The following is a 27,384-nucleotide window of genomic DNA, read 5'->3' on the forward strand; positions in this document are numbered from 1 at the left end:
GTGCCGGAGCGCTCAGAGCGCGCGAGCTCCGTGCAGCAGCCAGCGGCGGCGGGCGCGCGCTGCCATTCCAGCACTCATCCCCGGTGAGACGGAGCGAAACGCACGCGGCGACGACCTCGAAATATTAACCGTTAAAACTCCGCCCACCCCCCCCAACCACCAAAAACACGACGATCCTCCGAGGTCGAGGCTCCGCCGCCGACACCAGGGGAAGGACTGTCGGTCGGAGAAGTGCGGCCGTGAACGCCACGTCGACTAAAACAAACAAAGTAAAGCTGAAACACTTGTTTCTCTCTTTCTTTCCTTCCGTCGGCCTGAAGCGGGCTTTTGACGCCCTGAACCATGCTGGACCCGTCCTCCAGCGAAGACACCGGCGGGGACTCCGACCCAGAAGTTGTCCAGGAGGCTCCGAGGAAACCGGCTGCGTCCTCGGCGGGGAAACGCGGGAGCAACAGCCGGGCGGGCGGCCAGCAGCGCGGGTCCGCCGCACCTGGAGGAGCCCACGGCAAAGGTGCTAAAGACGGTAGCGCTACAGGTGAAGAGGAGGAGAGGAAGGAGCGCGAGCGGATCCAGAAGGAGGAAGAAGAGAGAAAGATTAAACTTCAGATCTACGTGTTCGTCCTGCGGTGCATAGCCTACCCGTTCAACGCGAAGCAGCCCACCGACATGGCCCGGCGGCAGCAGAAGGTGAGTGTGCCGCACACTGACACAGCATACACCTGTTGTCTGGTGTAGAGGGCACCGCTGCTGAACTTCCATTAAAAATGTGTCCATTTAAAGCTGACTCTCTAAACTGACAGATTATTGGCAACAAACAACAAAACTTAAATGACATTGAATCATAATGGGCCGACGGTTAATTCGGCGTATATGTAATCCCTCATTAATCACTTATTTTAACAAAATAGTTTCTTTTCTTTTCGGTTCTCCTGTTGCTTCGATCGCTGTCGTTCCCAAACACTGCCTGGAGAGCGAAGGCATCATTGAGATCCAGCTGTTAGATGTGCAATATTTCTTAAACGCGTGCTGCATAGTGTATAAAATGAATGCCGAATTCAACATCCTTTGACTTCTTTAATGTTGGGACTTTGACTCGTTTGTGCGGAGTCTATTTGCTTGGTACGCCTCATGTCAACCTTAAATTGAAAGAAATCCAAAAGGAATCTGGTTGTGGTGTCAATGCATTATCAGTGTTTTTAGCATATGCTCTTTGCAGGTTTTTGAAATTGTCTTGAACAAAATGTCAAAGAACAAACCACCCTGTAGCAGCAGCAGCAGCAGCATTACACCATTCAAACATGCAGCTCTCCACAAATCAGAAGCTGGGGTAAACACCATCTCAGTAAACCATGACAGAAAAAATCATTTAAGACAACTTCCTCTTAAAACCTCATTGATTGTAAGTCAGTCTCGTCTGTATTTGTGCCTTAATCCTCTAAATGCAACATGTCACTTTGTGGGTTTTCCTTCTCTAAAACATTCACTGCATCACTGAAGTCGCTTCATTTAACAGCTGATTGAGAATTGCTGCATTGGGTAAATCTGTCATTTGTTAAAAATAACCTTTATTTTTAGGTACACATGAGGCTCACATGGCTATGCATTCATTCTGAAGATGTTCCACATTGTTTAATCTTTCCTGAGTCTGTGGTTTGGCTGCATTGAATTGCAGCGTGCCGTGAAGTGTCGTCCTTGGCTGCATAACATTCAAGGGCCATTCAGCCGATTCGGTGAATAGCTCTCCCGGGTTTGTCCACGTTAGATTCAGATGAGTGAGTTTGTGCTTTGCCGGAGGGCAGCCTGGACCTGCGAGCTCTCACTTATAAAACCACCCAGGGAGGCCAGTGTTGACTGAAGAACCCCCATGTTCTCCTGCACCGCTGGGGAGCCTGCTAATGAGCGTCTCGTAGTGTTTAATTTCAACATGCAGGCGAGGCGTTTTCATTCAGCTTGTATACTGCATGTGTGTGTGCGAGGGATGGATCTGCTCAGACAGAAGGTGGATGTGGGAGTTTATTTGTTTGCAAGTTTAAGTTCAGAATATGAAACCCATGTTGCATTAATTAGACAGAAACTCGAGCTGCAGCAGGAGAAATCGACCTCGTCCTGAATTTTTATTTTCACCCCGGTCGAGGCTGCAAGCCGAGCGTCTCCCTGCGTTGATTCATAAATAAACAGAGTGTGATTCATTAAAAGGCTGCAGAATGTGCATTGATTTGTTGCGTCACAGAGGAAGTGGAGTTTCTCGTCTTGCAGTACTCCCTGGCGGCGGCTGTACGCCTGCCTGTGTGGTGGGTTGCCAGTTTGAATCCCCTGACGCTTTCAAAGCAGAGCGCTCTGGAGCGCTGCAGGATGGCGGGTTCAGTCGTTCAGGATGACGGTTCATTGGCAGAAGTTGGATTTATCTGCAGAGGGAAAAACTGATCTTCTACAAACTGTGACAGGAAGCAGGTCTGAGAACAGCGCCTCCACACAGCTGGGACGAGGGACGCGCCCATCTAGTTTGCTGAATTAGTTGATTTGGCACATAAAGCTAGTGCTGATGCTACAGCAACACTGCCTGCAGGTCTGCTACAACTTTAATGTGAATTCAGGGCTCGGCCTTCATCGAAACCTGAAAGGCTGACAGCGACGTTCATGGTTAGTTACCTGAGATTTCCTCCATATTGCAGATGTCCTGAAGTCTGCTTGGACTGGGTGTATCGATACCTGCTGATTCTGAGTTTACCTAAATGACACAGTGCCGGAGAGCTCAGCACCAGCATCTCCACTGACGTCAGAAGCTTCCAGATGAGAACACAAGCAGTGGAAGCCGACCAATCACTGGTCGAGTTGACTCCATGTGGCGTCTCCGTTGAGCCAAAGCAGGCACAGACCAGTTGTGGTTTAGCCGTAGATGCACATCGCTGATGAAGACGAAGCTGCAGTCACAGTACACGTGCAGGATTGAAGTGCCGAGCAGTGCTGGAAATGATGGCTTCCCCTCTGCTCCGTCACACCCACACTGCACAGAAACTTCGCCGTCGTCTTGAATCGGTTCCCTGCCGGCCGCGGTGGCTCCGGAGGAGGAGTTAATGATGCATGCCGGTGCTTAGCGTCGGCCCACGCACACACTCAGCCTGCAGCGGCTGCACCGTGGGCCTCCGCGACGCTCAGGGGTTCACCTCCAAGAAAACACATTAACGATGGCGTTGGTTGTTTTTCAGGGTTTGCTGTTTGTCTCCTCATGTTGGAAAGAGTCAGGAAGTCACGTCCTGTCACTTCACTGAGGAAAGTGTTTGGATGAACACGGAAACATTTGGTGATTGTTCTTTTCTTTGTTCAGTGTTTTTAAATCAACCTCTTTAACTCTGAAGCACATCATCTGTTTCCATGTCCTCTTGTTTTTTAAATGGATTATTGATGACAGTCATTTATTCATTGTAACCCGTCTTTGTCTCAAACAGGAAGGAATCACGTCTTTTTAAAACTTTATTAACAGTTATATTACAGTACGCCACCAGTTTCTGACAGTTCATCAAGGTGTCTTTGAGACATGAGCCTTACAGCTGAATAATTATTTCTGCTTCATTGTTGAATGACATTTAATTACCTGATGCAGGCTAAAGACACAGTGCACACATGAATAGAATTTATCAAATGAAACAACAAAGTCAGAATACACCATGAAACAAATGTATTTACAGACCAACATAATGAGCATGTGTGGCAGATGCTGAAAGAAACTAAAACTAAATCTAATGTACAAGTTTTTCATCCAGACGCAACCGTGAGTCAACGAAATCTTTACAGCTACATCGCTATCAGCTTACAGATCCCTCCATCATACATGTTCCCAACTTTCTTGATTGATTTTATACTGTCCTCGCAAGGTGTGCTCACCTGAGTGACGTTACATGTGACAGAGTAAAGCTTCACCGGCTAACGTTAGCTTCATAACATTAACCACGTTAACATTCAAACTGAAATGAGTGGACGCCTCGTTATAAACTGCGGCTCTGGCTCGTTGTAAACTGCGGCTCTGGCTCGTTATAAACTGTGGATCTGGCTCGTTGTAAACTGTGGATCTGGCTCGTTATAAACTGTGGCTCTGGCTCGTTGTAAACTGTGGATCTGGCTCGTTATAAACTGTGGCTCTGGCTCTGTTGCAGCTCTCTGGTTTGCAGGACCACGTTGCCTCCAGGTGAGGTCACCTGCACTAATACGACCATGTTAAATCTGAGCTTACACGCTCTGAAGCCCTGAAAACCAAAGTGTCAAAACGCCGTCCCAGAACTGGTCTGACCAATGTGTGAAGCAGGTACACGAGTCCGGTCTGTGCAGGTATGAATCAGACTGACCGTACACCTGAAGGCCGGGGGGGGGGGTGTTTGGAGAGGAAAGTGAAGCAGAGAAACCAGCCGTGCCACATCTCGTCTTTCCTTGTTTACATACTTTGAACGAGCTGCAGCTTCCTGTCAGCTCGTTGCTTCAAGGATCTTGAATCTCGTCTGCACCACACGAAGTGTTGGAAGGAAACCTCTTGTCTCATTTTTTCTAACTCTGAGCTCGTCTGGCTGGTGGAGGTCGAACAGATCAGGAAAGTAATAAAAAGTGTGTAAATGCATAATAGTCAGTCTTCTGTCTCACAGGGCTTTTCATGTTTTAATGTACAAGCATCTGGTATCGAGGAAATCTTCTCGGAGCTGATTAAATATGTTGTGAATCAGACAGGAGGCAGAACACATCCCATGTTTCACCTGAGCCCGTCAAGGTAAAATACAGGATGTTTATTTCCCAGAGAGCTCAGTGCTCAGTTTCTCTCTTAGCTCTAATGGATAATTTCCATCTGAAGTTGTGAAATCAGCTGAGCAGACTGTCCCTGCAGAGCTACAAACCTGCCCTGGTCTGTGCAGGACTTCCACTAAACCATGCGGACAGAGGACAGGTCAATAGTAATCTTGGTTTTCTTTTTAATAGTCGACAGCGCAGCGAAACCCGAGCCAGTCGAGTTAAAACTCCTTTAGTAAGGCACAAGGGACGGACGTGATTAGAAACAACCAAATCCAGCATCCTGGAAAGTCTGAACCTGCAGAGAGCGAGCCACGGCCCTCGGCCCCCGGTCCTCTGTGTGGAGGGACTGTGGACGTTTTAGCAGTCTGAGACGGAACATTAAGGTCTTCAGCACCAGAATCTTGGAGCCCAGTCTTGGTTGATGTGCAGCTGGTCGCTGCAGGGAGGCAGAGCAGCAGCGGCGCAGCTGGACGGCAGCCTGAAGCTACGAAGTTTAACTCCCTCACCGGCTTTCACATCCACACTGGAAAGAACATTTGCTCAGTTACTTCAAAGCTCTTCTACTGCAGCTCTGCAGAACTTCAAGCTCGACTTCTGTCACTTCTGTCATTAGAGGTGGACGAGGAGCTGCTGCCCCCTCAGAACCTGTGCAGTCTTTAATTTCTTCCTGTCGCAGCCTCTGACGAGTGCTGGGTGCCAAACTTCAATACTTTCATGGCACTGACCGACTTGCTTCAATGCACTGCCTGGTCATTTGGTATCATTTTAAATAACTAAGGAGAAAATCTCACCAGTGAGCCAATAAGCACGAAGAACACTCGTACCAGGACCTGACAGTCCTGGTGATTGGCTGTCTAACGTTAGTTCGTCCACCTTCCTCCATCGTCTCCCCACCTGAAGCCGAGCGGACGTTTCCGACACACATGTTGGTGCCTACAGACCGACAGGTGAACGCAGAGAGATGTCCTGAAGCTTGTCAGACCCGGGCTGGAGGAGGTACGAGGTCTCACTCTGCTGCTGCTTCCCACAAACGTCGTGTTGGTACAGTCGGATGAAGAGGTTCTGGCTCACCTGGTCAACATTTCTTTTACTGTGATCTTTTTACTGCAACACTTTTTGCATCCTGCGTGGTCAGTACTTAGTAACACCTCCTTCGGCCTCCATCACAGCTTGTAAAGGTGTTTTGTAGCCTGCTGAGAGTCTTTCAGGTCTTGCTTTGGAGATTTTCACCCACTTTTCCTTTCGAACAGCTTCTAGTTTTGTGAGATTTTTGGGCCGTCTGGCACGATCCACTCGTTTGAGGTCTATCTGGTTGGACTGTGAGGGTCACTGCTGAACCTTCAGCCTGATCCTCCTGAGGACTGTGAGGTGTGTTTCTGGTCATTATCTCGTAGCAGGAGCCATCCTGTGACGGTGTGATGCTTGAATGCAGAATCTGCTGGTATTTAATCGAATCCATTCTTGCCTTTACGAGTGAAACGTTGCCTGTCGACTGGCTGCAGCACCAGCCCAAAGCCTGATCAACCCCCCCATGCTGAACAGTGGGAGAACTGTTCTTTTCATGAACCCTCTTTCTCCAAACATAACTTTGCTCATTGTGACCAGAAAGTTGTAGTTTAACTCCATCAGCCCACAGGACGTGTTTCCAAAATGCTTCGGGCACGTTTAGATCGGACAAACGTCTGATTTCGTGGTGATGACTGATGACGAAGAGTTGCTGTGGTAGAGCAGACACCACTGCTGCAGTCTGCTGAGTCTCTATGAAGGTTTGATTTCCCTTTCCATCAAGCAGCTCTACCAGAAGGTTTGACCCCCACTGTTCCTGTTAACTGACATTTCATATTACAAACTGAGGAAAAACACCTGAAAATGCTTTGTCATCATCTTCTTTATGGCTCCCTCCTAGTTTGTGTGCATCAGTTTAATTTAATGTTCAGAGTGCAGGCAGCTGCTCAGAGGAGGATTATTAGGACAAGGTTTGAGGAGTCAGTATTCAGAAAGCTTTGAAACTGGCCTTTCCTAACAATGACTGTGAACAAACAGGCTGAGTCAGGTCTGACACTTTAGTAAAAGCTCTCTGAAAGCTTAAATCTTCCCAAACTTTTGCATGATCGTCTTTTCCAAAAATAAAGTGCTAATATAGTTTAAAATGTTGAACAGAATGTGTGTCTGAGAATCTGTATCTTTATGCCTCTTGGGGATCAGCCCAGTTTCTGCTGACTTAACGCTTTTGACCAGGGCTGCTCAAACCTTTGCAGCTTCCTCCTTTGAAGACACGAACTGTACCATGATGTGAAATGTCATTTTCTTTTCATTTAAATGGATTTTATGAAATTGGCATCGTTTTCTGGTACCAGTATGAAGATGTTGTGACTGATGCCGGCCATATCTCTGACCTCGTGGACTCGCTCAGCAGCATCTCTGAATATCCTCCAATCGGTGCTGCAGCCTTGAAGCTTCTCTTAAAATGCAGAAACTGGTTCAAGTGGTCGGAGTTAAGTAGCCAATAATAGAAGCGAGTGAATATATTTTTCACGCCGTTGTGAAGAAACTCCCACCTGTTGTGTTTTCTTGCCATTCAAACATCGGAAGCCTCCAGTCTTCCCCCGGTGTTTCTGTTTTCGTCCTGTTTCCAAGCGTCTGACAAAGCGAGCAGGGAAACCATAACTGCAGAAACCCCCTCCTGATGGAGCCCCACGCCTCCCTGCCTGCACACATCTAATCCCCTGGCAGCTGTTCATTACACAAACAAGATAAACACCATCTCCTCCTGCTTCGCTGCTATAAGAAGCCCCTTCTGCTGATGTTGGGGGCTTGTTTTTTTTCCGGTGGGTGGTGGGCGCAAATTTTGGCTGCAGATTTGCTGGAGGCGACTTCCGTCCTCCTTTGTCATCCCTCCTTCCCCTGTCAGACTCCCCGAGAAGAGCTCTTCTCAGAGGGTTATGTAACCTCTCCTCCTCCTCCTCCTCCTCCTCCTCCTCTTGGAGAAGTGAAAGGATGTCTCAGCAGGGCTCTCACAGAGCAGGGAGCTCCGTGAAGAGCATCAGACAGCGAGTCAGCCCGGCCCCGCAGCCCCGGGGCCAAAGGCGGCCCTCAGTCAGCAGAACATTACAGTGGAGTGAGTTTACTGCTGTACTGTACACGACTGTTTTAGCTTTTCTGCAACTAGAACTGCTGCAGTGCTGCAAAATGGAATCTATTCATGGAGATCCATAACCAATAAAACATGAAGTCTTTGTTTTATCACCGGCATGCTAACACGCTCACAGTGACAGGAGCAGGTGTAATGCTCAGCAAGTTTGCCATCATGCTAACGTTATTAGCTAATTATTGGGTTCAAAGTAAAGCTGAGGCTCATGGGAATGTTATTAAACTTGCAGTTGCAGTATTTGATCATAAACCAAAGTACTGGACACATTAAAATGTTCACCTGATGGTGGCGCTAGATGAAAAGTGAGAGGGTCACCAAAGTTATTTACTGAACACATGAGCGAACACAGCAGAAACGACTTTGAGTCGAACAAAGCTGGATCATCTCCGTCTGACAGAGTCAACACAAACTGAAGTTTCAGTCAAAGCCTGTTGTTCTCTGACAACTTCCAGTGTTTGAGAAGAGAAACGAGTCCAGAAGTATTTGTTTCCTGCTGAGGGGAAGGAAATAAGAGGCCTGGATGAGGAAGAAGGAAGCCGGTTTCGGGTTAGCTGTGAGCGTACCTGTATCTGTACCTCTCACGTGATTGGAGGCAGGCTCCGTGACTGAACCTCATCTTTACCTGTCACATAACTTCTGGGATTGCCTGGCTGTGTTTCGTTGCTCGTGTGCGTGGCGACATGCACTGAACAGCGGGTATTGTTGCTTCTTCCTCCTTTCAGCTTTTCTCTCGAGGATGGTTATTTTGCTGCCGTCTTCAACAGGTTCATTTATTCTTCATTTTATAACGCAGAGCTGTGTAACGATGCAGCTTGTGGTCCCTTAATGCTCCTCACAAAAGAAAACAGAACAGAAATGTATGAATGAATAATAAGTGATCTAAAGAAAACACAGCTGAGTGCCGAGGATGAATTGAGGAGTGTCGCAGCCCGAGGAAAGAAGCTGCTGTCGTTACTCGTGGATCAACAGGCTGTAGTTTCGGGTGGTGTTGTCTTTGGTGTCCTCACTGACGTCACTGATGCTCTGCAGATGCTAGCAGAGATGCTCTCGGCTGTTTTAATCACCTGCTGCAGACTCTTTGTTCAGTTTTGTCTTCTTGAGTTTCCTTCAGAAAACGTTTTGTTGTCTTCTGTCTGTACATTTTAACCTCGAATCACCTCGCTGCTTTCAAAACATCACGCTGTTATCCATCTACCTGTTAACAGTGTGATGCTAAAAGTATCCGTGAACACATCAGGAGTATAATCCCATTATATTTAAGATGAATACGACTTTTAACACTCAGTAGAATTTGAGTGGTTTCAGTTTAACAGAGCTTTAGCCTTTAGCCTTTAGCCTTTAGCCTTTTGGACACGTTAGAGGAATACTGAGGTGAGTATATGAAGTTTGATTTCAGAAAATATACTGAATTAGTCTTTTTTGTTTTATCTTTTTGACCTCATGTGAAGCACTCTGCATTGTGCATGCATGAATTGTGCTGTATAAATAAAGTTTATCATTACTGTTATCTACTTGTGCGTATGGTGCTGGAGGGAAGGGATGGGGAACGTGAGGGCACTCAGTGAACTGCTTTGCTTTTATGTTCACTGATGCTGGTTATTGTACTCGCTGCAGAAATAAAAAGATGCTGAAAATAATTAGCCAGCTGACTAACTGGCACATTTACAGAAATGTTGATCGAAGAAATAAATCAATAATGGAATAAAATAGTGACTGAACTGTAGCCTGTGTGTGTGTGTGTGTGTGTGTGTGTGTGTGTGTGTGTGTGTGTGTGTGTGTGTGTGTGTGTGTGTGTGTGATTTTTGGGTTGTTTTTCAGCTGCAGAGAATCATTAATATTGCAGCACCTTCATTCACCGTGTTGGTTGTTCTGGATCCAAACAGTGAATCATTTTCAGTTCAATATGTTTTCTCTGCTGCAGATTTCAAGCAGAAATAAAACACTGATGTGACTGATGGAGTGAAATATTTGATCACTGGCAGCTTCATGTGTTTGTTCGGTTTGTTCTACCAACAACCCAAAAAACAAAGATATTAAGTTTACAATAAAATGACACAGCAGAAAACACTCACACTGGAATGCTAACCTTGCTAACATCATGGCTGTCTGTCTGTCTCTTCGTCCATCTGTCCAACACTTTGGTCCAGACTGAAATGTCTCAACAGCTATTGGACGGATTGTGTTGAAATTTAGCGCATATGTTCATGTTTTCCAGAGGATGAATTTTTTTTACTCAGTTAATCATCAGGTCAGATTTTCACTTTGTCCAATACCAAATAAAAACTGACGACATTCCCATGAGCCTCTGCTGCACCTTGCATTGCATTGCTGCTGTTATTAGCAAACGTTAGCATGCTGACGAGCTAAAGTCAGACGGTGAACGTGGTGAACACACTTGCTAAACGTTAGCACTGTCGTTGTGCACGTTGGCAAAGCGACAGGTCAAAGCACTGCTGTGTTTGATCAATGACTCAAATAATTAGTCATCAATGTTTGAGAAAGCTTTAAGAAATTCCTCCTACTTCCTGCTTCCTTCTGAGTGTGGCAGCACTGGTTATTTTAAGCTGTTTGGATGAGCAGTGACCAGTCCCTGCATCACTCTCTCAGTCAGGACAGGCTCCCCGTTTGCACGCCCACAACAGAAAGTCCAGCATGCACTGCAGGGACCGGAACGAGCGCATCCTCTGACGGGGAAACCTCCGGCTCTTTAGCTCTCAGCGCTGATCTCTCTCTTGTCACCTACACAGACCTCTCAGCTGAATAAAATAAATTACAACAGATCAGTGGGAGTGCACTGAATCCTGAGACTGACGACATGTAACAGTGAGGATGTGAGGGGGAGTAAATATTTGCAGTGTAGGGTTGGATTTCACTTTTTATGAGCCCTCATGTTCTCATGTTCATCATTATTTGAATCATTTTATTTTGCATGTATATGAAGTTCTCGTATTGTTGAGAACATTTGAGTCGAGAGCCAAACGTGTACATTAGTTCTGCAGAGCTTCTTTCTCTTTCTACTTATTACGGTTGTGCACATCAGTAGATTTAATCTTTTCAGAGCTTGTTGAGCACGTTTGCAGAGACGGCATAGTCTATTTTCTATAAGCATTCAGCCACAACAAGCTTTTTATAAGTCTGTATTGTTCATAATGCTCTTGATGAAGGTTGCGTTCACTTGCAGCGCAGATCTTTTGTTTAAAGGCAGGTGCATCAAGGTGAGGTGGAGGGGAAGCTGCCACTGTGCCTTGTGCACTCCATGTTTCTCTTTCTTATTTTTGGGGTCAGAATATTAGAAACACTTTGAAATGTATTGCAGCCCAGTGCGGCGCCACCGCTAACGATGACCTCAGTGCTGCAGCATGTTTCTGAGCTAACTCCTTCGTGTAAGTGCCACAAAAAACTGAACATTTTTCATAAATGTCGACTTAATGGGGAGAACAGCTGCATTAACTTGTGCAGGTGTTTCTAATAAAGTGGCCAATGAGTGTGTAAAACAGGTCACACGGGGTTAAACCCACTCGAACGGCCGCCATCATCTGCGGTCCTCGGGAGGCCGATGGTTTTTATGAGTCGTCATAAATAAAGCGGTATTGACGGGTTGAGCTTGCATCACGTCGCCGCGTGGCAGCCGGATCAGCCTGCGGTTTCACTCCGTGCTTCTGGTGACTAATGAAGTCCCGCGAGGCGTCTCTGCGGCGGAGATGCCTCCGCACGTCGCTCGTCTGCTCAGATGACGGCCCGGTCCGTCCTCCCCCCGCGAAGGCTCCGGAGACCTCTCGTCTCCGCTGCGGCGCCTCCGTGTGCTTGTGCGGTAAAATGCAAATTTAGGTTTTTGAAAGGGAGGTGTGTTGAGCGGCGGCTCGCCGGCTCTCGGGGCCGCCGTGCACAGGTGTCAGTTGATCGTCACGCGGAGCGTTTCGTGTCCGTCGTTTAGATTCCTGCTTGTTTTCTTTGCTTTGGTGATTCCTTTCAGGTGACTTTGGCGTTCCGATACTGATTAATTGAGCTGTTGAGTTTAAAAAAAGAAGGCCATCCCACGCTGCATGTCGTGTCTTAGGTTTTGTCGGTCCGCCTACACCTAACCCTCTGATTTGGCAGCAGCTGTTTAACAATCCAGAGGCTGCTTCTGTCAGGAGCACTGAATCCTGCCTCACAGCTAAACTTGGTGAGGAGCCTCAATGGGTCTAATCCACAATCCCAAAGACGAGCACAGACGTCTCAAGTACATCCTCTGTGGCAGCCGAACACGGTTTGCCAGCCGTCTCTGGGTCTGCTGTAGCGTCACGATGCCTTCAGGCTTCCATCAGTGTGCCATTCAGTTCAGCAACTAGTCAGCTCCAAGGCTGCAGTCTGTGTATGCACTGTCAATAATCTGATTTGAGGAAGTTAAAAGGCCCAAAGTAAAACTTTATTTTCAATTCACATGGCAAGAATGCGTTCAGCTGGATGGATGGCTGAAAAATGGAGCTTTGCTATTATCTCATGGGGCAGAAAATGTTTGTCCGGATGGTGTTTTCAGACAGAACAGAATCTCGTCCAAACTCAGTGGGAAGACGAGCAGACACGAGTTAACCCGAAGTGGTGACGCTGTCTCCGAGCAGAACATGTTTCAGCTTCCTCCTCCGTGAATCTGCTTCGTATACATACAGAGACGAAAGGGAAAAGGAGCGTTTGGAGGGAAATAACAGAAAGACCAGGAGTTAGTCTGAGCCGGAGACACACAGAAACACTCCACGCACTCTGCCTGTGTGTGCATTTCTAGTTAGCTTGCAGCTAACGTCTGCACAGTGAAGACAGTCCGGCGGTTGTTGTGGTCATTTTATGCCACGAGAGGATTCTGCTCACCCCCCAGACTGGTGGACTGAGGGTCAGTGTGGACCATGCAAGCGGGGTCATGTAAGAAAAGAACGAGCTAAAACGATGTGCTATGCTACTACTTTCTGCTTTGATTCAAGTGTCAAAGGCCTGGTCAGACCAGGAAGTGGAATTCACCCGTATATATTTGTAAAATAGAGGCACCAGAAGGTTTGTTTTGGAGGTTAAGGCTAGCTGGTGAACTACTGTAGCTGGCAAGCAAGTGGCTAACATGCTAGCAACCTGACAACATGCTAGCTCCAGTCAGTCCCGATAGGTCGCTGAGCTTCGTTCTGTTTTCTCTGTACTGGGCCGTTAACCCAGTTCTCAGGATCGGACAAGAGTTAGCTTTCCAAGCTAACGACCGCTTCCTGTTAGCTCGGATGCTAAGGGCACACACAGTTTATTCAAAAGATATGTTTGTACCATCACCTCCTCTCTAATAATCTATAAAACATTCTGTTCCTGGAGCATTTTTTACATTATTAACTGTCTGCTCTCATTTCCCTTCAGCACTGTTGACAATCAGTCAGAAATGCTAATTTGTGTACCAATGTTCACCAAACGTGACTCGTCCTGGAGATTTGTGCAGTTTTACATCGTTGCTGGAAATGTAGGATGTGGTGTTTCTGGAGTTCGACCCATTGTCCGGTTAACAGATGGAATATCTTGCTGGTTTGATTTTGACTGGTCTTTGGTACATCTGTCTCTCACAGGTCCAACTTTAACAAGGTGAAATACTAATTCCCAAAATACTCAGGTTTTTGTTTATTTCCCAGAAATGACAGTATTTCCATTTAGATATTAATGTGCAAATATATAAATCATGTAAGTGTCAATAGAAACACTGATTTCTGGGTGTCATTATATTTTCCAGAGCAGCGTTAGCAGACCCTCCCTCACATGTTTGGGCTTTTGTGTATCAGCACAGCGTGATTCCCATCATTTTTCTATTCTCTCGTCTTTTCCAGAAAGCTTCGGTATCGTGTTGAGTCTAAAACCGGAGCTCCAGCGGCGCTGCCTGTACTCTCTCAATCGATTTTTCACTTTTAATGCTCAGTTATCAGCATCAGCCCATCAAATGAGCAGAGTTAACTCCAAACAAAGCGTCAGACTTTTCTCTTCTTTTAACTGATTGTTTCCATTGTAGCTCTTAAAAATAAATCTGCATCGCAATCAGTCATTTGAGTGTGAGGATTTGTGGGATTAATAAATGTCAGCCCACACAGTCGTGTGTGTTTCAGTGCTTCCTTTGTATTCTCATGAACTATTAATTGAGTGGAGGTACTGTAAAACACAAAGGCTCTGCAGATCTCCCTCCGTGAAATTGAAAATGACACCTTTTGTATAAGCAATCAGTGCTTTTCACAGCCGAACCCGTCACACCAAAGTCACTTCTGATTGAATTTCTCCCTCCAATCGTCCTGTTTTAAGCCTTTCAGTCACCTCTCTGCCTGTTAATTGTCAGACTATCTGACTTTATTCCACCCATCCGGCACTTTAGCCTTCAGTGTCACGCTGACGTGCTGTTATTCGTCCATCCGGTAGCTTTAGCCGCCTCTCCTGTTGGATGAAATTTGCAGATATTCACGTCCCCTCGGGATGATTTTTAATATCTTTGTTGATGCTTTGACTTTTGCTGCTGCTGCCATCTGTCATAATTTAAATTTCTTCTTATGTTGGTTAATGAACAAAAACAACGATATAAATGTACTTTGTGTTTAGTGTTAATTCGTAAATATTAGCATGCTAACACATTCAACGGAGATCATGACCACGGTACACACGTAAACATTATGCTAGAAGATCTCACTTTGAACATGTTAGCATACTGGCTTTAGCATTTAGCTCCCACAGACTCGTAGAGCTGCTAGCATGGCTGTAGGAGTTCCACAGAACTTCCATTCTAACATACTATTATCACGATAAACTAACCTTAACCATTAATTTCCACCAGAGCTGGATGGTACATGTGGAAGAAAAATGTTACCTTTTCCAGTAATTTAAAGATTATTTGGTGAAGAAGAGGACCGCAGGATCAAACACGTTTGGCTGTGCATTATGATGCATTATATGGTTGTTGTTATTATGATTATCGCTAGATGAGGGATTATTGCCAATGCTGGGACAGGTGAGGTTGGTTGGCACAGGTAAGCACAGTGATGCTGCTCCTCAGCCCTTAGTTGTCTTTTTTTTTGCAGGTTTTATTTAATTTACAGTGACTCACATACTCAGTGTCATACATCCCTGCTCATCACTGTCTAAATACCTCATCAGGTTTTCAGCTGATCGGATTTCCTTCCTTCCAGACAGTCATTGGTTTTGGTACATTTCTATGAGGATCCGCCTGCAGAGCCTTGAAGCTGGCTGCAGGGAGATAATCCATCACGCTCGATGTTCAGTCGCCTACTGTTCACATCATTGTTGCCTGGTAATGCAGTTAAGAGTGGAGGCTGTTTAGAAAACTCTGCTTGTTGGTGCATTCAAGGACACCGTGACATCTGAACAGAAGCCTTTTTAAAGGAGAAAAGACCAAATTCACAGGATCCTTTCACACTTTGCTCCCATTAAGCAATCCTCGAAAGACCAATGTCACCGAGCGCTCGCTTTCCAGGCCAGTTTATTTGTTGTTGATGCAGCTGCGTTGGTTTCCTCCTGCAGGCTCTGCGACGCCAACAAGCTGCTTCCGAATGAACATTTCGTAGCTTTGGATTCATATATGTCCAGTTCTTCTCACCTGCAGTGATTTTACTATTTAATATTTGATAAATAAAGACATAAAAACAGGAAGTCATTGCAAACTATGGCTGCAAAAGTTATGGCAAAAATCATAATCAGGATTATTTTGGTCAGTATTGAGATGATGATTATTTAACTCGACCACTGATCGACTCAGCCCTTATTGGGGCATGTTTTAGCCCCTCACTTGTTCCTCCTGAGCTGTTGAAGACATTTCTTGCTTTTAGCCGTGTTAGTTTCAGTCCCTGATCAGGGCGTCTGCAGCAAACAGGCCATGTTTTAGCTCTCTTTGATCCCTCCACCCGGCGAATAAAATGATCACCCGCGGAAACAGGGATTATTTTATATGCTCTCCGTGCAGAGCCTTGCATTTAACTCGGTCCATGCTAATGAAGCAAACGGGAGATCTGACGAGCTTCAGCATGCCGTCTGACTTCTACGCAGGTGGAAGCTTTTCATGTAATTCAGCACACTGCTGACATGTTGCTCAGATTTCCACAGTTTCACCGATTAGTTTTTTGTGTTTCTAGCTTTTGTAGTTGTGGCATTTCACCATTGATGTTCTGAAGAGGGTTGGATACAGAGCAGCCAGTCAGCTGCCAGTTTGTCCCAGTGGCCAACTGTTGTGCTGCATCTTAAAACCCCCCCCGCAGCCCAGAGAGACTTCCCCCATAGAACAGAGACCCTGTAAAACCTCCAGCTGCAAACACACAAAGACTGGAAGCAGGAAACTGTTCTGAACCTCAGAGGCTCCTCTGAGCTGTGTTGGTTTAATACACACAGATAGTATAATTATGCATTACTGCAGTACCTCATAATTATAATAATCACATCAACATGTGCAATAATTCAATGGTGTAATACTGTGGGGTATATACTGTATGTGTATTATTTATACTGTGTTAATCTACAACTGCTTTTAGTATTATTATTATTATTATTATTGTTGTTGTTGTTGTTGTTGTTGTTGTTGTTGTTGTTGTTGTTAGCAATAGTAGCATTCTAGTATTCTTGTTAGCTAATGTAACACAGATATATTGATTTTAGATGGTTGATATTTATTGTAGTACAGATAGTTTACACATTTAAATATTGTAAATGATTTCTGGTTATTTTTCTGTGCATATTTCTTGCAGATATTTCTTATTTGTTCTTTCCGTTGTGTTGACTGTTCTCCTGCAGCGGGCCGTTTCCTCTGGGATCAACGAGGTGTTCTGCTTCTGACACAAACCGTTGGTGGTTTTTGGCGCAGTTACATGTGAAGGTGTTTCTTGATGAACGAGGTCAAAGTCACGTATAATTAGTCACGCTGTCAGTGTACAGGAGCAGTATTTTGCTCCTTCAGTGCTCCTCTCTGTGTTGGTTTAACTCAGCCTGAGGAGCCTGAAGGCGTTGGATGGTAAAGGGGGACTGGTGAGCTGTTGAGGTGTTGCTTTGGACGGAGCCAGGCTAGCCGTTTCCCCCTGCTTCCAGTCTTTATGCTGTGCTAAGCTTATCATGTCCCGATTTCAGCTCTGGACAGCCGTAGACTCTGACATAACAAGGCTCCGTCTTTGCTGCAATGAATGACGCGGCTGGACATTTATCCGACAGCGGAGAGGGAAAAGAAAGGAAGTGAGAAAAGGAAGACTGAGGTTGACTTTGGTCGTTGAGGGAAACTGTCTCTCAGGTTTGTCATGGCTGATTGTCCCCCACAGCGCCTCTGCTCTGTGCTGATAAAGACACACACGCACACACACACACACACACAGGCCTTCACACTGCTTTACATACAGTATATAACTTGAAGCAGCAGCTGTCCACACTGATCTCGGATACTTCGGGATATTCCGCCTGCGCTCGTTGCTGGTTTGGTGTTTGTGCTGTTTGTAGAACAGAGCAGCGGTAGGTTTCACGTTGTGGGAATTAGTGACACCCTCGTTAAGATGCAGAGCACCTGCCCGGCGTGGGCTCGTTAATGGTCCAGGAGTGTGAGGATGTGTGAGCACGGCAGGGAGGCAGAGCTCGGCCGATCATTCAGCTGCTCATTCAGACCAGCAGCTGATCGGGTCGTATTTCGCGGCGACAGCAGCAGCACAGGAAAAGTTTGGCTCGTACAGCTCACACTGGGCTGCAGTGCGTTGGCTGACACGTGTCATGTGACGCCCGCGGCACACACCTTATTCGTCATTCATACAAACACAAGAAGCAAAGTACGGAAGCTGCGTGACACCAATCCTGGAGGAGCTTTGAGTGATGGTGGTTTCTTCTTAATCCCATCCTGTTTCCATGTGTGCACCTGCTGCCTGGAACATAGCCGCCGTGTACTGCCGGTGCCTTGAAGGTAAAATCCTTTGCATTTTCATTAAATCAAACCCTGTTTTCACGCCTCCAGGCCGGCTGGAGGCATCACGTTTCCAGGCTGTCCCTCCCATCCCTGGACGCCGTGTCTCAGGAACGTTTTCAGGGAATTTCTTCAAACTTGGCTCAAACGTTCACTAATACTTCAGGATGAACTGAGTAGATTTAGGTGGTCAAAGGTTTCTGTGACCACACACACGCTAGTTATGACAAAATTTCACAGAAATGCCTCCGAACATGAGATGATGAAGTGATGACGTTTCATATCCAACAGGTCAAAGGTCAGCTTCACTGTGACATCATGCTGTCCATAATTCTTCGCCATAACTCAGAAGGCAGACTGTGACCATACTTCACATTCAGTCATTTAATCTTGGGCGTCCACCGTGAAACTGTTCTGATGGTGAAGATCTTCTGAGCTGCAGGTTCAACATGTGTGAGAACTTTTACAGTTTGCAGCTTCTTCGTAGCGGCGTCCATATTTGAAGCACCGCAGTCACCGCGAGCTGAAACCGATCTTCAGGCGACTGTCCCTGCATCATGTGATGAAGCTCACTGTCAGTCCTCTGTCCTCCTCCAAGTGAAGAAGGCATGTTTCTCACCTTTCTTTAAATTCCTGTGAAGCCTTGAAGATCGTGTGTGTCAGTCCGAGCAGCTGGATGACGTGTTGCATCAGATGGAGCGTTGATGACCCCTGAGAAGAAATCCACGACAGAGGAGCCTGAACAGAAACACCTCCCTCTGTATTACCTGAGAAACCCCTCGCGTCATCACCAGAGCCGCCGTCTCTGATCACCTCTCGCCATCCACTCGTTTCTGTCTGTGTGCTGTGAATTATTTTCTTTCACTCTCATCGTACTTCTGTTTTATTTTAATCAGTGTCAGCGAGCTCTTGAGTCGGAGTTCACCTGCAGTGGATGGATTCTGAATGTTTGTGAACCACGTGGATGAAGTTTTATTATCTGTTTTAACCGGAGAGCGTTTGTGAGGAAAGTGCTGAACTGGAGTCACGTCGGCTCCGTTCAGACTGCAGGAACAAGTGTCCGATTCTTTACGTTTCTGTTAGTATTTTATTATTAATTTGGCTCATGTGCTGCTGTCATGTGTGATCCTGAATCAGTCCCGTGGTGGAGGCGCTGACGGCTTATAAATGAACCCTCAGTGGCCTCCATGTTCACTTCTGTATGACGGCGTGCTGCGTGTGACGGGTTGCGTCAGGACCAGTTCACACTGCAGCATTTGAAAAATAACGTGAATCCGAGCAGTGAGTCTGAACTGAGCTCTAAGGTTTGCAGCGTGAACGGAAACGGAAGTGGTTCACAAATTGATATCATGATAACGATCACGCCTTTGCCTTGACATGATAATAAAAATGTCTTTTTACCGTTGATGTAAACGAGCAGTTTGGTGGAACTACAGTCTTCAGGTAAACGTCTGTTGACGGTTAACTGTGATTAAGCTGCGATGGCCGGCGGAGGACGAACCACGCTGCTCATTATTTTTAATTGGCTCCACGATTTGTCCTCTCGTTACCTCTGGCGGAGAGCGTCCAGCTGTGAGCCGAGAGGCTTCTGTGTGTTTACGAGATGAAGTCAAACAGCTTCATGATAAGTGCAGAGTTATTGACATGATTCAGCCCTCAGTTGTCTGGCTGACGTTGATTCACACCTGTTTGCGTCGGTTCACGCCTTTCTATGGACTCTATGCAGCAATTCTTTGCTTCGCATTCAGTCTGAGCACATTTTTTTTATTAGCAATTAAAATCCACCATGAAGTTCATGGAGACCAGTCCTGTTGCTGGTGGTCTAAGAATAACTTCCAATCATCAGGTGATAACCGCTAGGTAACAGCAAGGACTCTCTGAAACACTTGATGTTGATCTGCTGGGAAAGTTTCCTCTGAGTTTAAAACAGGGAGTCGTCATGTTTCAAGTCTTTTCTCTCATGAATGTGAAACATGAAATTCTCATGTTAAAACACGATCAGATCATTTCTGCAGTAAATATATTAACTATTCATCTCCTCTGTGGCAGAAAAAGCAAACTGCACACTGACTTTAAAAGTCGGACAAAGCATCGACTTGAAGAAACTCGCTCGCTGAGCCGCGTAGAGATGCCAAAGTCCTGACATCACGTCTGGGCAGCCGCTCGTAGCGTTTCTGTCATCTGGCTTTTAGACAAGCGGACACCTCCAGGGCTGAAAATGAAGCCGTGTAAAGAGCCAAGAGCTGTTCCTCGAATGGCTGCTGGAGGCTGGTTCCAAAACCAAGTCAATCCCCATAGACTTCCATATTAAAATGGCCAACTTTACAGCAGAAATAAACGTGTTTACAGCCTGGTACAAAAAATGGTTTTGCTCTCTGTAGGTAATGTCATGACAACCAGGACAGGGGAGAACTTCTCTATAGCTAGCTCATTTAAATTATATTCAGGCGTAAAGTTATACAGAATTATGGGCGTGGCCACTTTGAGTGACAGCTAGCTGCTAGGTTTCAGCAACCAGGCTTCATTCGGCCAACCTCAGCTCCACCCACGCTCCACCTCTGCCCATTTCTGGATTAGCAGGGAGTTTGGTGAAGTCAGGTGCTGCCAAGATGGAGACGGGCGGACTGAGCTTCACTGTGGCTCTGCAGAAACCAGTGGAGACCGCATCCATGTTATATAGTGTCTGTGCTTTTAGGAAAATCGAGACATGTTCCTACTCCAAGACAACTCTGCATCCATTACAGCACGTGCTATTAGAAACCGAAACCTTCTTGACTGTAAGTTAAACCAGGATCAGAAGCTGTCAGGAAACCGTACCTGCAGCACATCACGCTCATTTCCCAGCCGCCGTCTTTGTGCTGCTGTTTTTACAGACACGTCTGAACTCGCCAGAGCCCCTCGACTCGCCCATGGCCTCTGGACTCGAGACTACGGTCTGTGGTCTCTGGACTCGGGGGAAGTGGTGTTGAGAAAGGCCTAACAGTAGAGGGTTTTCTCACTCAGACTCCTGCAGACACTCGATTTCCAGGAAAAATATTGTCTTATTTGTAGTCGTGTTAAAGCATCAGAGCTGCACTCAGCAGCACGAGCGCCGAGCCTCTCGTGAATGCAGCTGGAATAAACACGGCAACAAGCGCCTGCAGCTGAAGCTTCGCTCCATGAAACCGTCCTCTCGGCGGGTCGAGGACCGCACTCCCACTGCTGGCTTTAAAATGTCGTGGCATCTCCTCGGCCTCTCGTCAGGCTCTGACAGGTGACACTGGAGCATATTTTGCTGGCGGTGGAGTGCATTGAATGGCATTGTTAGCACGGCCGCGGCTCTCTGGATGCTCTAATCTAATAAAAGGCTCGAACCGGCCCTGTGCAGCGATGATCAATTGATTCAAACGGCCTCAGCGGACGAGCCGAGGCGGCGCTCCGCTTCTATTTATATCCCTCCACTGGTGAAGTCACAGCCGTCATCTCCCTTCTCCCCAGTCCAGCCTTTCCAATCTCATCCTCCCCTCTCTGCCGTTCAGACCCCCCCCCCTCCCCTCCTCCTCCTCCTCCTCCTCCTCCTCGCCTGCTGCGACCCAGTGGAGAGTTTTTCTGCCTCATTGGCTCGATCCAGCAGCGGTCATTAGAAAGAAGAGGCTTCAGTCGGATTCCAGCACTCGTATATCCGTCCTGTCCTGATCCTCCTGAGCCACAGAGCCTGTTTTCAACTCTCAATCTCTGACGTTTTCATGTCAGACAGCTTCTTTCAGTCTCATCTAGGCTCGGTGGCAGTAAGTTCAACTGTTAAATGAGCTTTTACCAGCCGGCCTTGAAGAAAGTCTAAATCTGCAGCCTCATCCACTGGACTTCCTGAGGTCCTGAGCTCTTATCTCTGCCCCCACAGAGGCTTCTGTTTCCCAGAGCTCTGAACCAGCTGTACATTATAATGGTTTATAACACATAGACAGCGAGATGTGGGAGCAGGCTGGAGATATGAGCAGGCAGCAGTCTGATTCAGTGAGCTAAGTTCTAGTTTTCTGATTACCTTGAACTCAGCAGCCTCTCTGTGTTGAAGCTTTCTGCATCGGTTTCTGTTGCACCCACGACAACGGGAGGCGGTGATGATACCGGAGCATCCTGTAACGCATCAGAGTGCAGCTTTCAGTCTCTGACGTGGCCACAGTAAGGTTCAGTAAGACTAAAGGGTCAAAGGTCACCAGTCATGAAGGCTGGATGGAACAAATATTCCTGTCACTGAAACAGTTTCTAATCACTGTTTCAACTATTATATTCATTACTGATTGATTTGGTCAACAAATCAAATATGTTATCAGCATGTTGGTCAACCAGCCAATCACTTTAGTCAGAAAGGTCAAAGTATTCTGTCCCAGCAGGAACTGAGATCTTCTTTCTGCTTCTTTTCGTTCACTTCGTCATCATTGGTCTTTGTCTGCCGTGTTGGAGATAATAACTGTTTCAGATGCTGCTGCTTGAAGTTTGAGTCAACATTTAAAGGTTTTCTAAAAGGCTAAAGGAGGCCGAGGAGGCAAAGTGACACCTGGAACATCTGTTTAATGAAACGGATCAGCTGTGAGAGTTTCAGCTTCATGCATCGTCGTGGAGACGCTGGTCCTTCATGTCAAACACAAGATCTGATCTGAGCACCAGCTGGGATTTAAAGTGTTGCTCAGTGTAAACAGATTATTCATCACTGTCGACTTGTCAGCGCAGTCATCGTGGATGTTATATCAAAGTGAAATCTGTTTGCTTGCTTTTATGAGAACTGACTGATGAACTCTCGAGGTTGATCGTTTATGCAGGGAGCTCCATCGTTCCTGAACTCTGACATATTCACTGTCGTGCTGCGTCGACGATGACTGAACCAGCTTCACGCTCCAGACGCTGATCGTGTCCCTTCAGTGCAGGACGGTGAATCCTGAGGGCTGACGACGAGAGAGCAACAGCACGAGGAAACGTCTGAGAAAGCAGCGATCGCAGCAGCGTTTCCTTCCTCTGATGCTGAGGGACACATTCCTGGACCTGGACCAGAAATCACAAGCTGAAAATCTGTGGAGGGTTTTTACATGATGCCACTGCTGGTGCCGTCACCACGGTCACTGTGTGGCAAACGGACAACAGTCAGCATCTGCTGTTATTCGTTCAGGTGATGCAGAAATAGAGCAGTAAAGAAGAGCAGCCGACAGAGCAGGAGAAACATTATGAGCGCTCAGATATTTGAGTCGTATCATGGTTTCAAGATGTGGTCACGTTCCAGTGAATGAACCGCTTTAAGACCCGTACGAGCAGCATGTCTGTCTGCTCTCTGCCCGTCTGTCCAGCACATTGGTCCAGACTGAAATATTGAACAGATGCCATGAAACTCAGCAGAAGATGAACCCCGACTCTTCCTGTTGCACCTCTGCAGAGGAGAGTTTGTACTCGTCTGAAGAAATAAGTCGACTTGGATCAGAGGGATCTGCAGACAGTTTTGTGCAGACACTCAGGATTCCCACGTGATGAATCCTGAGTCCTTCACTTTCCCTCTCGCACCACCGTGACGGTCACTTGAGTGAGAAGCCTCAGCTATTCTATTCTGTAGATTGCTATAAAATTTCCTCCCGACATTAAAGTCGCCCTCAGGATGAACTACAGTCTCTTAACTTTTCATCTATGCTATGCTAGTGTTAGCTTAGCTCAATACGTGGCTGTACCTGAGTGCAGCCTCGCAGACTAATTGTGCTGAGTGTGAGGAAAGTGAGTTTATCCTGCAGTGAAATGTTCCCAGGATGATAACCTCCACCTGAAGGTCACATGGTCTCACTGAAGGGTGAATCACCTCGACCCAGTTAAACTCTTCACGCTCTCGGTTTTGCAGCTTGTTTGTGTGTGATCTCTTGTGCAGGTGTCGTGCGTCTGCTCCTCACCTGGACAGTTTGTCTGACCTCTGGGAGTTTGTGATTCCTGACAGTTTGAAATAGAGAAGCAGCTGAGCATTGATTCTTCACACCTCTGTGTTGATGTCTGAGCCTGCGTCTACAGGAAACATCGAGCAGTAACTCTTGAGAAGAAAAGCAGTGATGATGAATTACCCCGTGATGGTACAGATGGACCAGACAGACACAGGAGGCCTAATGTGATGGGAGAAAATACTTTCGGGTTGTAACAGTCGTCGTCCTCCTGATGAGATTTACAAGATACAAAAGTTTGCTGCTGTTCAGTATCTGCAAAGCTCAGAACTTTGAATTTTCTCTGATTTCCACACAGATTTAACTTTTTAACAACAGTTTTGAAGGATTTTAAAGGACAGACCTGCACAGACCTCAACCCCATCAACACCCTCCTGATGAACCTGAGCCATGACCTGATCGCCCAGCGTCAGTGCTGCACTGCAGCAGGTTCAACATGTGGTGGATGACTGAAACTCACCTGTCTGGTCGTACCTTCACTCATTAATATAAATTATGTATTTGTAAAGGGCAAATCAAGCCCAGAATGAATCCTCTGCTGCAGATTTATGTAACCTCTTCAGACCAGTCAATACTTTCTGCAGAATTTAGCAACACGGTTTCTGCATTCTGTTTGCATGATGTTGCGTGATTGTCATGTGCTCAGAACATTCACGACCCCGTGGACCGTGTGTCCTGACAGGTGTGTCGAGTGGGTCCCTGTCCAGCACCTGTTCTGTAGTTTATTCAGGTCTGTGTTTGTGATGTTCACATTTTGTCCTGTGGGTGGAGCGAGTGCAGTAATTCTTTGGACATGATCACATGAGGTGTTAAACCTGACAAATCTGGAGTTTGGCATGAATGTGGTTGTGGAGGAAAGTTCAGAGGGGCTCCATCATGAGCATTCACAGAAAACTTCACCCATAAACCGCTGTGATGTCACAGGATGTCTCGGTCAGTTAGATTTAAGTCCTGAATATCAGGGAGACCCTGAAAACTGCATGAGGGACGTGAGAAACTGAAGGAAGGAGATGTTATAGAGTTATAGATGAAGTGTGTGTGTGCGGACAGGAAGCGGCTGCAGACAGGCGGACAGGGCCGCGGTCAGCTGGTGGTGTTTATAAAGGGAGGGGAGGAAGTGTTTGTCTTTGGGGAGGGATCACTCTCGCTGTCGGAGCTGCACAGACAGACCGGTATCTGTGTGCAGGAGATAAGACTGACAGGAGGTTTAAAAACAGCTGAGACGAAGAGGTAATGAGAACAGTTTGATGCTCAGGAATGTGGAAAATGAAACGTAACGGAGAGAGAAAACCGTCCAGGCGGCCGGGCGGGGGGGGTTTATCGTCTGCTTTATTGTACCTTACGTCTCTGATGGTCGTGCACTGCATGATAACAGTTAAAGGTTATATTACACACCTGCAGCTTATTTTTAGCTTTCATGTCATCAGCTGTGGAGTTGGTTAAAGAATTAAATTAACTTCATATGTTGGTTGTTCTTCATTTGGATCCTCCTGGCTTCAGCAAAGTGCTTCCTGGTCCTCCAGGGTCCACATGAACACCTGTTTGATTGGTCACTGTCCACACCTGTTGGTCCTTCAAGTAACTGAGACCAAACAGCAAATCAAAGATCATGGTCAGTTCAACGTGACCAATCAAAGGTCAGGAGACATCAGCGACTGTTGAGCAGACGTGAGCGCCAGCGGAGCGTGCACCTGATCTGTACGCTCATAACACGTGAGGATCCTGTTGATGTTCGTTAGTTTCTCTCGTTGCTGAAGTTTGGAGTGAACCTGCTGCTGCAGCTTCAGCACCACGTCGTCTCGCTGTGGACTTCCTGGTTACTGAGTCCAGTTTGTGGCGTTACGTGGTTTTATGTTCAGTCTTGGTCTCTTTTTTCCTTGTTTGGATTTCAGTTTGCACTCATGTGTCGTGTTTTTAGTTGTTTCTGTTTCTTCTTCTCTGCACCCTCCCCAGCTGGTTTTTAGACTCTGAATGGCAGCAGGTGGTGTTCAGGTGTGTGATGGGAGGTGTGTCCTCTGCAGTCAGGTTACTGATTATTGTAACAATAAATGAACTAAACGTCAGCCTCACACCAACACGCAGACCTATTTTACCAAATCATCATTTCTATTCCATTCAAATGTTCTGAGCTTCCCTGTAATCTGTCATGTAGACCCCCCCCTCCCCAAACTGTTGGGTTCTGGTCCTGGTTCGTTGCAGCTCTTCACGTCACAGTTTGAGTGTCGTTAATTGTTGACTTTGTGATGTTCGGTCTTCTTTAATGCTCTGCTGTATGTGTGCGATGCTGATTGGCAGCAGCCGCAACAGCGATGCTGACACTCTGCATGTGCTGCAAGGATCGTTGCCATGACGATCAGGGGAGCTGTCATACTGCCACCATGCAGTCCAATCAGGAGGAGTGTGTACGTGTGAGTGTGTGTGTGCATTTTTGACAGATAATTACACAGGAAGTAGAGAAATCTGGGATTTTGGCTTCTTTGTTTTTATGCCTTTAGAACGTCCAGCTGCTGTCAGCTGACTCCTGGGTGCTGCTCTGTTTAGCCACTAAAAACATGAACGCTAATCAAGTTGAAAACTGGGGCTGCAACAATTGAAATTGCATGAAAGGACATTTGAACGTGTCTCCTTTGGCTGTTTGAATTTCTAACAGGATTTTTTTTCCCACATTTTCTGACACATTACAGATGAAACATTTAAGCCATAATGAGAATAGGCATTAGTTGCAGCCTGTGAAATACTCAGCCCTGCTCTGTGTGTTTGACACCTCCTGCGACACCTGAGGCTGATGAAATTGTTTCCAATCAGGGGTAACGATGTCACAAAGCTGCAGCCGTCAGACACAAAGCCCTACTTCCTGTTTCTGTTGGCGATACCAGGTTTTCACCTGACAGACAGACTGCATCTCCCAGCGATGGAGGGCCTTTTGCGCGCGTGTGTGTGTGTGTGTGTGACATAAATTTCTCCACCTGTCACTTCTGCTGTGCACAAACTATTTCAGTGTGAAACAAACGTCTCTGAGAGCAAGAAAACAGTCCGTCAATTTGTGGAAAGTGTGCGTGTCTGTGTGTCTGTGTGTCTGTGTGTGTGCGTGTGTGCGTGTCTGTGTGTCTGTGTGTGTGTGTGTGTGCGTGTGTGCGTCTGTGTGTGTGTGTGCGTCTGTGCGTGTGTGCGTCTGTGTGTGTGTGCGTGTGTCTGTGTGCATGTGCGTGTGTGTGTGTGTGTGTGCGTGTGTGTGTGTGTCGCCTGCAGGTTGTCGGGCGCTGCAGTGCTTCCTGTGTGTTGGTGTGTTGTGAAGCAGGGAAAGAATAGCCGTCTCGCAGTCCTGCTGACGGCTCTGTGGTCTGAAACTGATTCTGGTGTCTCGTGAGCAGATTGTGGTGATTTAATGAAGCGCACAATCACCTGCAGGAATTAAATATGGAATTAAAGTTGGGATTTGATTGAGAATCGATTCAAAATCAGTTTTTCACTTCAGTGAACAGAAAAGGAGTCTTCTTAGCGCTGTTTCAGGCTCTTTACTCCTCTGAAATGCAACATGAAGCGTTAAGCTAAGTGGTCACGATGAAGATAACCTCCTCTTCTTCCTGTACGAGACCAATGAA

At 46.6% G+C, this 27,384-nt stretch overlaps 1 protein-coding gene across 3 annotated transcripts in view; it reads left to right on the forward strand.

Moving 5' to 3' along the window:
- Positions 1 to 94: 94 nt before the first annotated feature.
- cadps2 (Ca++-dependent secretion activator 2) overlaps positions 95 to 27,384 on the forward strand; it is a 162,613-nt gene continuing 135,323 nt past the window's right edge. For all 3 annotated transcript variants that reach the window (XM_041939895.1, XM_041939893.1, XM_041939894.1), the window contains exon 1: positions 95 to 687. In XM_041939895.1, coding sequence (XP_041795829.1) covers positions 343 to 687 — 345 coding nt within the window. In that variant the 5' untranslated portion in view covers positions 95 to 342. The remainder of the gene's footprint in view (positions 688 to 27,384) is intronic.

Source organism: Chelmon rostratus, chromosome 6 (assembly GCF_017976325.1).
Source record: "Chelmon rostratus isolate fCheRos1 chromosome 6, fCheRos1.pri, whole genome shotgun sequence".
In the NCBI taxonomy this organism is placed as follows: domain Eukaryota; kingdom Metazoa; phylum Chordata; class Actinopteri; order Chaetodontiformes; family Chaetodontidae; genus Chelmon; species Chelmon rostratus.